We start from the raw sequence: 15,156 nt of genomic DNA, 5'->3' as shown, positions 1-15,156 counted from the left end.
CCATGGGGCGACGCACAATTGGCCCAGCGTCGTCCGGGTTAGGGAGGGTTTGGCCAGCAGGGATATCCTTGTCTCATCGCGCACTAGCGACTCCGGTGGTGGGCCGGGCGCAGTGCACACTGACCAGGTCGCCGGGTGTACGGTGTTTCCTCCGACACATTGGTACAGCTGGCTTCCGTACGGCTATCCATATAGCCGGGTTGCACATCCACACATATATATATATATATATGTATGTGTGTCAAGAAGGTTGGGTTGTGTTTCGGAGGACGCATGGCTCCCGACCTTCGCCTCTCCCGAGTCCGTACGGGAGTTGCAGCGATGAGACAAGACTGTAACTACTACCAATTGGATACCACGAATTGGGGAGAAAAAAGGGGTTAAAAGGAAGAAAAAAAAAGATTTCCCTTCATTGGAACTAAGGGGCCTAGCCCAAACCATGAAAAACAACCCCAGACCATTATTCCAACTCTATAGTTGGCACTGAGCATTCGGGCAGGTAGTGTTCTGCAGGCATCCACCAAACCCAGATTTGTCCTTCGGACTGCCAAATGGTGAAGCGTGATTCATCATTCCAGACAATGTGTTTCCACAGCTCCAGAATCCAATGATTGCAAACTTTACACTACTCCAGCCGACACTTGGCATTGCTCTTGTGCATTGCTCCGACACTTGGCACAGTTCTTGTGCTGAGTTCAGTTTGGAACTCTTTAGTGCAACTCATTGTTGCAACCGAGAACAGACTATTTATACGTGTTACGCACTCCCTTCTGTGAGCTTGTGTGGCCACACACTTCGCGGCTGAGCCTTTGTTGCACTTTTGACGTTTCCACTTCACAATAACGGCACTTAAAGTTGACCGGGGTAGCTCTAGCAGGGTAGAAATTTGACAAACTGACTTGTTGGAAAGGCCTGTGCCACATTGAAAGTCACTGAGTTCTTCAGTAAGGCAAATGTTTGTCTGGAGGTTGCATGGCTGTGTGCTCGATTTTATAAATTTGTCCGCAACGGGTGTGGCTGACAATGGCCGAATCCACTAATTTGAAGGGGTGTCCACATACTTTGTGTGGAAGAAAAGCTTAGGCCTAACCCCTAGAGAGTGAAATGCTGGTGGCATGCTACAACACCGACATGCATTTCTTGGTCAGATGGCTACTGCATCTGCTGTACAGGAGGAGGCTAATTAGTTAAATGTATTAATGTTAGCTTATAGGAGTAACTCTGGTAGACCTGAAACAGACTTCCTTCACCTCAAGTGCACCGGGGTGCACTGCCGTTATATCATAGGCCTGCAGTAGCTAAAGCTTAATAGCCACACTATACCAAACCTTCACCAACGTTTCTAAACTTTAGAATATCAAAACTAAGTCAAGACAATATTTATAAGAAAAATACGAGCAGTAGCTTGAATGTAAACCAAGGAAAAAATGCACTATCCTCCCCTATGCACAATTTTCTTTTGTGTGTGTGTCCTCCTGAGTGGTGCAGTCGTCTAAGGCACTGCATCATAGTGCTAGCTGTGCCACTAGAGGTTCTGGGTTTGAGTCCAGGCTCTGTCACAGCCGGCCCTGACGGGGAGACCCATGGGGCGGCGCACAATTGGAACAGCGTCGTCCGGGTTAGGGGAGGGTTTGGCTGGCAGGGCTGTCCTTGTCCCATCAGGCACTAGTGACTCTTGGCGGGCCGGGCGCAGTTCACACTGACATGGTCGCCAGGTGTACAGTGTTTCCTCCGACAAATTGGTTTCGGCTGGCTACCGGGTTAAGTGGGCATTGTGTCAAGAACCAGTTGGGTTTGTGTTTTGGAGAACCAGTTGAAGAACCAGTTGTGTTTTGGAGGATGCATGGCTCTCGACCTTCGCCTCTCACGAGTACTTACGGGAGTTGCAGCGATGAGACAAGACTAAGTACCAATTGGATACCATGAAATTGGGCAGAAAAAAATGTGTTAAAAATATTATACATAAAACACAACCCTACCAAAGCCAAAGAAAAAGTTTGACAACCCTCCCCTATTTTTGGACCAATCACTGACATGTCAGCTGGTCCTTTTGTGGCAGGGCTGAAATGCTGTGGAAATGTTTTTTGGGGGATTCAGTTCATTTGCATGACAGAGGGACTTTGCAATTAATTGCAATTCATCTGATCACTCTTCATAACATTCTGGAGTATATGCAAATTGCCATTATACAAACTGAGGCAGCAGACTTTGAAAATTCATATTTGTGTCATTCTCAACTTTTGGCCACAACTGTACACATAGTACCCCATAATGTTAGTTTTTTTCCTCCACATTTTTAAGAATAAAGAACTGAAATATCACATTTTATGTAAGTATTCAGACACTACTCAGTACTCACCTTTGGCAGTGATTACAGCCTTGAGTCTTCTTGGGTATGACGCTACAAGCTTGGCACAACTGTATTTGGGGAGTTTCTCATATTCTTCTCTGCAGATCCTCTCAAGCTCTGTCAGGTTGGATGGGGAGCGTCGCTGCACAGCTATTTTCAGGTCTCTCCAGAGATGTTTGATCAGGTTCATGTCCGGGCTCTGGCCGGGCCACTCAAGGACATTCAGAGACTTGTCCCGAAGCCACTCCTGTGTCTTTGCTGTGTGCTTAAGGTCGTTGTCCTGTTGGAAGGTGAACCTTCGCCGCAGTCTGAGGTCTTGAGCCCTCTGGAGCGGATCAAGGATCTCTCTGTACTCTGTTCCTCAATCCTGACTAGTCTCCTAGTCCATGCCGCTGAAAAACATCCCCACAGCATGATGCTGCCACCACCATGCTTCACCGTAGGGATGGTGCCGGGTTTCCTCCAGACCTGACGCTTGGCATTCGGGCCATAGAGTTCAATCTTGGTTTCATCAGACCAGAGAATCTTGTTTCTCATGGTCTGAGTCTTTAGGTGCCATTTGGCAAACTCCAAGTGGGCTGTCATGTGCCTTTTACTGAGGAGTGGCTTCAGTCTGGCCACTACCATAAAGGAATGATTGGTAGAGTGCAGCAGAGATGGTTGTCCTTTTGGAAGGTTCTCCAATCTCCACAGAGAAACTCTGGAGCTCTGTCAGTGTCCATCAGGTGCTTGGTCATCTCCCTGACCGAGGCCCTTCTCCCCCGATTGTTCAGTTTGGCTCGACGGCCAGCTCTAGGTAGAGTCAAACTTCTTCCATTTTAAGAATGATGGAGGCCACTGTGTTCTTGGAGACCTTCAATGCTGCAGACTTTCTTTGGTACCCTTCCCAAGATCTGTGCCTTGATACAATCCTGTCTCGGAGCTCTAAGGGCAATTCCTTCGACCTCATCTCTTGGTTTTTTATCTGACATGCACTGTCAACTGTGGGACCTTATATAAATAGCTGTGTGCCTTTCCAAATCATGTCCAATCAATGGAATTTACCACCAGTGGACTCCAAGTTGTAGAAACATCTGAAGGATGATCAATGGAAACAGGATGCACCTGAGCTCAATTTCAAGTCTCATAGCAAATGGTCTGAATACTTAGGTAAATAAGGTATCTATTTTATTTTTATTACTTTTGCAAACATTTTCTAAACCTGTTTTCGCTTTGTCATTGGATATTGTGTGTGTAGATGGAAGGGGGGGGGCATTTAATCAATTTTAGAATAAGGCTGTTACAATGTGGAAAAAGTCAAGAGGTTTGAATACTTTGAGTGCACTAACTTTTTTATAAATGCCTCATGAATTAGTTCTACTGTCACACCCCATGAGAACCCAAAATATAACATTGTTTTTCTCCAGTGTTTGTAAATGTAAACCAACACTGTCATTGCTTTCAAGAGGGTGCAACTTCCTGTAAGTTGTTAAAATTGCTACAAATAGAGTTCACATGAGTCTTTAGTCTAGATATCAGCGGCATGTCTGTTCTACACCATATGTATATTTGAATGTTCCACAACATAGTGCCCTGGCGTACTGAATGTGCAGGGCCCTGGCGTACTGAATGTGCAGGGCCCTGGCGTACTGAATGTGCAGGGCCCTGGCGTACTGAATGTGCAGGGCCCTGGCGTACTGAATGTGCAGGGCCCTGCTGTCCCTAGCTGTTTTTGTGGATGGACCAAACCATTCCACGCTAAACCCACCGCCTGATGAGTCTTCTTGGGCTGACCCAGATCTTGCCTGGAAACATGTTCAGTCCTCGGGGGCCGGAGTGGGGTCACACTTTTTCCCCATCCTTAGTAAACGCAGCTGATTTGAATCTAACTGCATTCAAAACTGAAGATCATGATTTAGTTGATTATTGGAGTCTGGTGTGTTAGCAAGGACTGTGGAAAAAGTGACATAAATTGGCCCCTGAGGACTGTTGCCCATCCCTGACCTAAATAAAAGCATGTCCCAATTTGTCATGTTGTAAAATATAATTTGAGACTATTACATATCTATTACGTCAATAATACAGATCTAGCCAAGAGCATATTCAGTAAAAGCTTAACACCTTGCTTGACAGTGCAATGAAGAAGCATCAGACAACTCACATGGATGCTAATGCTAGGTGCTGATTGTTTGGTTTTGAGGCTTTAGTATTTGTAGCATGATGCTCTGTACTCAATACATTGCTGTGTGTTTTACACTCATTTCTATTCTAGTCAATTTGGGCATTTCATTCCAATTTAACTAATTCATTGACCGTTTTAAATTGGTGTGCACTGAATACAATTCATTTCCTGGTTATGTAACCAGACATTTATTCCATTGTCATAGCTTTGTGGATTTATTGGAGAAGGGCTTCTCATGGAATTTGTCAGTCATAAAGACACCTGTGGTTGAGGTGTCCCCTAAACATTTTATTTTTTTATATTTAGGTACTTTGACTGTCAGAATAGGATGCTGCTCATTTTGTATATTGCCAGAAGCAACCTAGCAAAATGTTACAGCCCGAATTCAAAATGGATGAAATATATATTTTTCCCCCCACCCATCTACACATTACCCCATAATGATAAAGTGAAAATGTTTAAAGTTATTTGGTAAATTTATTAAAAATTTAATGCATATTTAATTTACAAATATTCACAATCCTGAGTCAATACTTTGCAAAAGCCCCTTTGGCGGTGATTATATCGTTTGAGTCTTGTGCAAAGCTGAAACAAACATACCGATCTGGATTTGGGGATTTTCTTCCGTGACGATTTTCTCAACCTCTGTTACGTTAGATGCGGAGCAGCGGTCAACTGGAATCTTCAAGTCTTTCCACAGGTTTTGGCTGGGCCACTCAAGGACTTTATAACATTCTTGTTCTGAAGCCATTCCAGCGTTGCTTTGGCTGTATGCTTGGTCATTGTTCTGTTGGAATGTAAATCTTTGCCCCAGTCTAAGATCATTTTCACTCTGAAGCAGGTTCTCAAGGATTTGCCTGTATTTGGCTCCATTCATTGCTCCCTCTATCCTTACCAGTCTCCTAGTTACTGCTGCTGAAAAGCATCCCTATAGCGTGATGCTACCACCACCATGCTTCGAGTTAGGGATGGTTTTAGATAATTAAAAAAAATGTAACCTTTATTTAACCAGGCAAGTCTGTTAAGAACAAATTCTTATTTACAATGACAGCTTACACCAGCCAAACCCGGACGACGCTGGGCCAATTGTGTGCCGCCCTATGGCACTCCCAATCACGGCCGGTTGTGATACAGCCTGGATTCAAACCAGGGTGTCTGTAGTGACTCTAGCACTGAGATGCAGTGCCTTAGACTGCTGTGCCACTCAGGAGCACAAGTGGGTGATGAGGTGTGCCTGGTTTTCTCCAGACACAGCGCTTTGCATTCAGGCAAGAGTTCAATTTGTATCAGACCACAGAATCTTGCCTTATGTGCTGTCTTTCATGTGCCTTTTTGCAAACTCCAGGCGTGCTGTCATGTACCATTTTCTCAGGAGTAGCTTCCATCTGGCCACTCCCACACACTCCCATAAACCCCAGATTGGTGAAGTGCAGTAGAGACTGTTGTCTTTCTGGCAGGTTCTCCCATCTCAGCGAAGCAACTCTGTAGTTCTATCAGTGGTCATTAGGTTATTGGTTACCTCCCTGACCAAGGTCCTCCTTGACCGGTTGCACAGTTTGGTTGGATGGCCAGCTTTAGGCAGTCTGAGTAGTTTCATATTTTTTCAATTTCCCAATGACGGAGACTACTGTAGTCTTGGAAACTTTCAACACTCTAGAAATAGTTTTATACACTTTCCCAGCTATATGCCTCATCACAATTACATCTGAGATCTACAGACATTTCCTTGGACTTCGTGGTGTAGTTTTTATTGTCTGACACGTTCAACTGTGGGACCTTATATAGACTGGTGGGTTTCTTTTCTAAATCATGTCCAAACAATTGAATTGGCCAAGGGTGGACTCCTATCAAGTTGTAGTGACGTCTCAAGGATGATCAAAGGTAATTGATGCACCTGAGCTCCATTTGGAGTGTCATAGCAAAGGGGTGTGAATACTCATGTACATTTAGGTTTCTGTATTTCATTTTTCAATACATTTCTAAAAATATGTTTTAACTTTGTCATTATGGGGTATTGTGTGTAGATGGGGGGGGGGGGGGTACATTTTAATCCATTTTGAATTCCGGTTGTATCACACAAACTGGAATAAGTTAAGAGGTATGAGGTACTTCCTGAAGGCTCTGTATACCAACATGTATAACAAGGCAAACGGTAGTGCTTCGACATGTTCTCCTTTTCTATCAAACACCTTTCGGGTTTTTGATCTGCGGATCATGGTACAGGTCTTCATGTTTCAAAATGAATGTACCAGGATAGTCCACTCTGTAACAATAGCCACTGTTTTCCAGAGAGTCCTGATGCAGTACAGTGTACATTGCTGAATAAATCCGAGAGCCTGTTTTCATGAAATCCCTTTGACCTTTTTTTTAACTGCGTAGTCATTTCAGAAAAATGTGTGAAGGAGTAGCCTTCACTGTAGTTTGACTGTGTTTGTCAATTCATTATCACATGTAAATCCAGTTAATTTCTTTTCCAATCAGCTCAACCAATACTGGTTTGACTTTTAGATTAAGTGGAATTTCCCTTTAATTTTCAGTTGACTGCTTGCAAGTCTTGCTAATTGCACACACCTGTGCTTCCATTTGTTTTAAATGGAGGAGGATATTCAAATCGAATCAAGTTTATTTTATATAGCCCTTCGTACATCAGCTAATATCTCGAAGTGCTGTACAGAAACCCAGCCTAAAACCCCAAACAGCAAGCAATGCAGGTGTAGAAGCATATTCAGTGTTACGGCTGGTTTGTCATGGAAGTTTTAATTTAAAATAAACGTTTTATTATATCCCCATCTGTCTTGTCAATGTGAGAGGGTATCGGCCAGCTATCTCATAGTAGACATGTTAAAAGGACTTATCTGATGTATTCTCTATTGCCACGAATTTGTAATGAGGATTCCTTTTCTCCTTTTCCCTTAGGAAACGAGGCATAGAAATGGTTCAGGTAAGTTTATTTTAGACTGTTTATCCTAACCTCACACCAGTCATACTGATGTTTTCTTGTCCTTCAATGCAAGATACAGTTCTGATATGGGGAACCACACCTAACTCAAGCCAATTTTATTTGTCACATGCGCTGAATACAACCTTAAAGTGAAATGCTTACTTACAAGCCCTTAACCAACAATGCAGTTTTAAGAAAAACAAGTGTTATGAAAAATAAGTGTTAAGTTAAAAATAACAAATGATTAAAAAGCAGCAGTAAAATAACAGTAGCGAGGCATTATACAGGGGATACCGTTACAGATTCAATGTGCGGGGGCACAGGTTAGTCGAGGTAATATGTACATGTAGGTAGAGTTAGTGATGGTGTAGAGGTTAAAGGGGGGGGGGGGGGGGGGTGGCGCTTAACTCACAAATTCTGCATGTACTTTTCTGCTACCTCATTAACACTAGAACTGCCAAGACGGTTAATCTGACTGTTTTCAATTTTGTAATTTTAACCTTGAACCCACCAGTCCCTGACTTTTCCTAAATATGTGTATTTTACACTAGCAGTATTTTGAGATAAATATTGTTGGATTCTGGGGTAAACTTTGAACATTTATACTCAGAGTATAGGAACATTAGTTACAAAGGAGACATGAGGGGTGCCATAATGAAGCTTGGGAGGGGCTGAGTGCAGGGAAAACAATCACATGTAACAGTACTGATAAGGGGAGAAACTGTTGAAGGCTCGTATCACTTAGTTCCCTGCTTAGCAAGAATGATGCAATGTTTAGAGATCAGGAGACTCCACCCAAAGTGGGGTATGAACACCACCACGGGGGAAGCCATGTCTTGGTCTGAATTACAGCTGTAACGACCCTTTGGGAAGAATTAAACTTGGTTAAGCTTCTCTAGTGTCCATTAGAACGTAACAATATCATTCCATTAGAACGTAACAATATCATAAGACAACTTTCGGAGCATTTCTACATCAGAGCCATGCCTGTCAAAATGGGTATCAATAGCCACCAGTTTAATAAATCCATTTAATATACACAATCACAAGGGTCATAAACATGATACTAATGTATTTAAAAAGAACAGAATAGCGTGTTGAGTTTTTCTGTGCTTAATAGACTTTGGCTGTGCCATGCCAATGAAATTAACTTTAGCAGACATCACACGCTTATTCCTCTGCCCTACCAGTCAACACATACAGTATAACAGAATAAAATAGAAAGGGTATTTTCCCCGAAATGTCTATTGCTGATTCCTTATGTCAAGTCACGCTGCACTGGTTAGGAGTCTCTTAATTCTCACTTTGACAATTGATCATATTTTCACCCATTGCCAATATCATCTTGTCTTAAGGCCACATCTATATGTGTATGACGATGGGTCAATCTCACATTGAAATTGGTTTTAATATAGTTTAGGTGTAGTTTGGATGGGACATTAGCTGGGAAGGCAACTGTCTTAAGCCGTGTTCACACTGAAGGCATTAATGCTCAAAATCGTTATGGAATACTGACCAAACGTTAAGTTACAGGTGACCACATCAGATCTGTGTGTGTTCAGACGGCAGTCACTTTCTGTCATGGCTACGCTAGTTGTCATAGTAATGACGGGGGTGTGCGCAGTGGTGTAGGCTGATTGGCGCTCACGCTTCATATCACTCAAGTTATGTAGCAAGGTAAGGCAACAATAATGCCTGCCATGTGTAACAGTATAACTTTAAACCGTCCCCTCGCCCCGACACGGGCGCGAACCAGGGACCCTCTGCATACATCAACAACTGACACCCACGAAGCGTCGTTACCCATCGCTCCACAAAAGCCACGGCCCTTGCAGAGCAAGGGGCAACACTACTAATAGGTTTCAGAGCAAGTGACGTAACTGATTGAAACGCTATTAGCGCGTACCCGCTAACTAGCTAGCCATTTCACATCCGTTACACTCACCCCCCTTTCAACCTCCTCCTTTTCCGCAGCAACCAGTGATCCGGGTCAACAGCATCAATGTAACAGTATAACTTTACGTCTGTCCCCTCGTCCCGACACGGGCGCGAACCAGGGACCCTCTGCACACATCAACAACGGTCGCCCACGAAGCGTCGTTACCCATTGCTCCACAAAAGCCGCGGCCCTTGCAGAGCAAGGGGCAACACTACTAATAGGTTTCAGAGCAAGTGACGTAACTGATTGAAACGCTACTAGCGCGTACCCGCTAACTAGCTAGCCATTTCACATCCGTTACACATGGACCTTTCCCAGTTGCTTTGAATGTTCAAAATCAGTCTAAGAACACATTTAAAGCCTCAAAGATAAGATTATCCAACTTCCAAAGCAAGTCCTATTTGGCGAGCCGCAGCTAGCTAGGTAGCCGTTTAGCTTTCTAGCACATTCACTCATTCGTTTGTCAACAATTAACAAGCTAGTTAGCTACCTACCACCTGTTCTTGTCAGAGTAGCTAGCAAGCAACAAGATATGCTAAATAACATCTAGCCACTTGAAGGCAAATAAACCAGATTTGACCATTCAGACAAGTCGCATGGCCAGAAGGTGGCTTGAAATGTCAGATTTCATGCACTTTATGGCTGTTCAGACTGCAGGAAAAATGAGAACATTTTTACTGATTTACATTTGGTGTCCTGAGGTTTATTACCTATTTTAACACATTTATTCATTTTGCTATTTATGGAATATTTACGCAATAGATATCATTGTCAGAATGACCATCATGACCATTCTAGTAGTTAAGGAATTCAATCCCTCTTAAGTTACGAGCAACATTTCACCCTCAAAATAGTCAAAATAAATCAAGAAATCTAATTGATTTTGAAGTTTTCGCCGAGGAGGTCTTAATCACTCAATTTTACATCTCGCTAAGGCAGGGTTTCCCAAATTCGGTCCTTGGGACCCCAAAGGGGGCACATTTTAGGTTTTTACCTGAGCGCTACACAGCAGATTCAACTAATCATCAAGCTTAGATTTTTATCAGCTGTGTAGTGCTAGGGCAAAAACATTCACGCTGCGCTAAGGCTTTTTGCGGTATTTCTCAAGTTAAAAAAACGTTTGGAAGAAAGCTAGTAGTGCACTGCGGAGAGTATCCAGTCAGCTGCTGCTGCGCTCAGGACTGATTTTATGAGAACATGTCTAACTTCAGCAAGCTGTCAAACATTGCATATAAAGTATACATGCTGTTTCAGTGCCCACAATCACTAGCTAGTTCCATCTCTCTATGAAGCTAGCTATTAACACATTGAGCAGGCAGGCCACGTTAGCTAAATCAACTTTCAAGTCACTGGTGAGTAAAGTGCTTTGGAGCAGTTTTTAAATATTACCGTATTGTGCATCTGTCTGGCAGTGTTTCATTAAAGCAATAATACATGAGGCCATGTGTTATGAAATTTGTCATGGCTGTGATGTGATCATAGCCACGATGCGACGCAGAGTAACCACCATTGTCTAAAGCAAATTATATTACAAAACAGGTCGCGGCGGGACACGATGCTCACGAATGGCTTTTGAAATGTGGAATATTGACAGGTGGCAGTTGTGATGCAAGGGTGTATCGTTTCAATCATAATTTTGCTAAATAGTGTCAGACTCTTGTGATCACACTCAATCACATCAGCAAGTGGCCGCTCGATAAAAGTTTAGGTCAAGGGTTCTTTCAACAACATTGGCGAGGTGTGTCTTATGCAAACAATTCTGAGGCTCTGCATAATGTGGGCAGGTCTGTCTCTCTCTGTAGATTATGCTGTATGATTGGATAGAGCGCAATCAGCGCATCTGTTTCTCCGTGCATGACTATTCTCCCTTGGTGTTACCATGCACATTTTTGTTGAAAGGATCTGTTTTGATTCAGTTTTGCCTTTCTTAGATCACAATGTATAAGATTACATGGACAAGGGGGACCTGATCCTAGATCAGCACTACTACTGACACACTTGATACATACAGCCCCTGATACCATTACGCTGACTGCAATGATGTAACGGCGCTTCAAGTTAATCTATACGATCAATCACACAATTGAAGTTCCTACACACGCACACCAAAAAACACACATACTGAAGACATTGTTTGCTGTACATTTGTGACGACCCTCTGTCCTGCCAAGTCAAAACTGATTTAAAAAATAAGTAATTGTTGCCGAAAGTGAAACTACAGATGGAAGATTTCAGGAAGGTCAGGCGTATGATGTAACATTTATAGTCGGTTTTCAAAATGGAGTCCTGTGTGGAAAGTTGAATAACCTTTCTAGTTGCAAAGACTCTGGGGATATGCCATATACTCTGAAATAGAATTTCTCATCGTTGACGCAAACTGCAAGGAAGGGTAAACATGTGAATTGGATCATATTGGTAGGTCAAATCATTTTAGCTTACTGTAAGAGGAACATTGCAGTCTTCATCTGGTTTTGGTAGACATCAAATAAAATGTTATTGGTCACATACACATGGTTAGCAGATGTTAATGCGAGTGTAGCGAAATGCTTGTGCTTCTAGATCCGACAGTGCAGTAATATCTAACAATTTCACAACTACCTAATACACACGTAAAGGGATGGAATATGTACATATAAGTATATGGATGCGTGATGGCCGAGTGGCATAGCCAAGATACAATAAATGGTATAAAATACAGTATATACAAATGAAATTAGTTATTAATTTATTAAAGTGGCTAATGATTTGAGTCTGTGTAGGCAGCAGCTTCTGTGTTAGTGATGGCTGTTTAACAGTCTGATGGCCTTGATAGAAGCTGTTATTCAGTCTCTGTCCCAGCTTTGCTGCACCTGTACTGACCTCATCTTCTGGGTGAACAGGCAGTGGCTCGGGTGGTAAGCATTTCACTGTAAGGTCTACACCTGTTGTATTCGGCGCATGTGACAAATAAAATGTGATTTGTTGTCCTTGATCTTTTTGGCCTTCCTCTGACATTGAGGGCTGTAGGTGTCCTGGAGGGCAGGTAGTTTCCCCCTGGTGATGTGTTGTGCAGACCGCACCATCCTCTGGAGAGCCTTGCGGTTGAGGGCGGTGCAGTTGCCGTTCCAGGCAGTGATACAGCCCGACAGGATGCTCTCAATTGTGCATCTGTAAAGGTTTGTGGGTTTAGGTAACAAGCCAAATTTCTTCAGTCTCCTGAGGTTGAAGAGGCGCTGTTGCGCCTTCACCACACGGTCTGTGTGGGTGGACAATTTCAGTTTGTCCGTGATGTGTGCGCCGAGGAACTTAACTTACCACCTTCTCCACTACTGTCCCGTCTGTGGATAGGGGGCGGCTCCCTCTGCTGTTTCCTGAAGTCCACGATCATCTCCTTTGTTTTGTTGACGTTGAGTGAGAGGTTGTTTTCCTGACACCACACTCTGAGTGCCCTCACCTCCTCCCTGTAGGCTGTCTCGTCGTTGTTGGTAATCAAGCCCACTACTGTTGTCGTCTGCGCATGCTCTGAGTACGAGGCTAGGGATGCCGTCTGGGCCAGCAGCTTTGCAGGGGTTAACACATTTAAATGACTTAAGTCGGCCACGGAGAAGGAGAGGGGGAGCCCGCAGTCCTTGTTAGCGGGCCCCGTCGGTGGCATTGTATTACACTCAAAGCGGGCAAAGGTGTTTAGTTTGTCTGAAAGCAAGACGTCAGTGTCTGACGTGGTTGGTTTTCTTTTTGTAGTCTGTAATTGCCTGTAGACCCTGCCACATACGTCTCGTGTCTGGGCAGTTGAATTGCGACTTTGTCCTGAAACCGACATTTTGCTTGTTTGATTACCTTGCGGCAGGAATAACTACTGTTTAATATTCGGCCATATTCCTAGTCATCTTTCCATGTGGAATGTGGTGGTTCGCGCTTTCAGTTTTGCGCAAATGCCGCCATCTATCCACGGTTTCTGGTTAGGGTAGGTTTTAATAGTCAAAGGGGGTACAACCTCTCCAATGCACAAATCAGTGTTATTCTCTGAGGCTTCCCGGAACATTTCCCAGTCCGCATAATCAAAACAATCTTGAAGCGTGGATTCCGATTAAACAGACCAGCATTGAATGGTTCTAGTCGCGGGTACATCCTCTTTGAGTTTCTGCCTGTAGGAGCAAAATGGAGTCGTGGTCGGATTTGCCGAAGGGAGGGTGGGGGAGGGCCTTGTATGCATCGCTGAAGTTAGAGTAGTAGTGGTCCAGTGTATTGCCTGCACGCATGCTACAGTCATTGTGCTGATAGAATTTAGGGAGCCTTTTTCTCAAATTAGCTTTGTTAAAATCCCAGGCAACAATAAATGCAGCCTCAGGATATATGGTTTACATAGTCCAGTGAAGTTCCTTGAGGGCTGTCGTGGTATCTGCTTGGGGGGTTATACACGGCTGTGACTAATCGAAGAGAATTCTCTTGGTAGATAATGCGGTCGGCATTTGATTTAAGGAATTCTAGGTCAGGTGAACAAAAGGACTTGAGTTCCTGTATGTTGTTATGATTACACCATAAGTCGTTAATCATGAAGCATGCACCCCCACCCTTCTTCCCAGAGATGTTTACCCATGAAGGAACCCGGTGGCTGTACCGACTCCGACAATATATCCCGAGTGAGCCATGTTTCCGTGAAACAGCAAATGTTACAATCTCTGTCTCTCGAAGGCAACTCGTGCCCTAATTTCATCCACCTTGTCGTCTAGAGACTGGACATCGGCGAGTAATATACTCGGAAGCGGTTGGTGTGCACGCCTCCGAAGTCTGACCAGGAGGCCGCTCCGTCTACCCCTTCTCCCCCGACGTTGTTTGGCTCGGCCTCTGGGATTAGATCCAATGTCCTGGGTGGTGGTCTGAACAAAGGATCCGCTTCGGCAAAGTCCTATTCCTGGTCGTAACTTTGGTAAGTTGACGTCGCTCTTAGAGCCAATAGTTCTTCCCGGCTGTATGTAATAACATTTAAGATTTTCTCGGCTAACAATGTCAGAAATAATACATAGGAAACTATGCAGTACGTTTTTTTTTTTTTTTTTAAGGGCTCAAAGTGAGGAACAAACCTTTGTCAGAGCCATCATGCTACCCACATTGCCCCCAAGCACAGATACAGGGTGGATTTTAAGACCGATTGATGGACTATTCAATTAGTTCCATTGGGGTCAGGAAAGCTTCCATTGGGGTTAAGGTAAAGATTAGTTGGGGAAAGCAGATCCTACTTCTGCAGTGAACGGCAATGACTGTTTGGTACCCGGTTTCCATAATTGTAATCAATGATCGAAGACATGTTTTGAATGACTTAATGGTGCCAATCATGTTGCTTTTTATGGCCCTTTAATTGCAACATTAGGGAGTTACAAATTATCTGTGTGGCTCCTGGAATGAATGATTGAGAGATTAGAGAGCTGGTCCTCTTTAGATCAGTTGGCAGAGCATGGCGCTTGCAATGGCAGGATAGTGGGTTTGATTCCCGGGACCACCTGTACGTAAAGTGTATGACTGTTAGTCTCTCTTTTTGGGGGCCCTGCCCATTCTACATTTGGTTTAGATATTCAATCACCAGCATAGTTGCTTTAACTAATCAGATGCTTGAAGACTAGTTGAATCAAGTGTTGGAGTGAACCAAATGTGGAATGGCCGGGTGGGGGGATGGGTTTGTGTCTAACGACCAAGCTGGGAAACACTGGGGACATAGAATTGTACCGAGGCGGCTCTAGAAAAAATTATTCTTTAAGCTTACGATGTGCTTGAAGTGAGTGCTATCGTTT

General features: G+C 43.7%; 1 protein-coding gene across 3 annotated transcripts in view; it reads left to right on the top strand.

Moving 5' to 3' along the window:
- The window catches only part of itpk1a (inositol-tetrakisphosphate 1-kinase a), a 66,581-nt gene that overhangs the window by 4,687 nt on the left and 46,738 nt on the right, over positions 1 to 15,156 (top strand). For 2 of the 3 annotated variants that reach the window (XM_038968261.1, XM_038968260.1), the window contains one exon: positions 7,428 to 7,452. In XM_038968261.1, coding sequence (XP_038824189.1) covers positions 7,428 to 7,452 — 25 coding nt within the window. Of the gene's footprint in view, positions 1 to 7,427; positions 7,453 to 14,114; positions 14,298 to 15,156 lie in introns of those variants that run through there. The other variant, XM_038968262.1, reaches the window with a different exon arrangement.

Source organism: Salvelinus namaycush, chromosome 29, assembly GCF_016432855.1.
Source record: "Salvelinus namaycush isolate Seneca chromosome 29, SaNama_1.0, whole genome shotgun sequence".
NCBI lineage: Eukaryota > Metazoa > Chordata > Actinopteri > Salmoniformes > Salmonidae > Salvelinus > Salvelinus namaycush.
The sequence above is the reverse complement of the archived record's forward strand: the minus strand, read 5'-3'. Positions and strand labels throughout refer to the sequence as shown.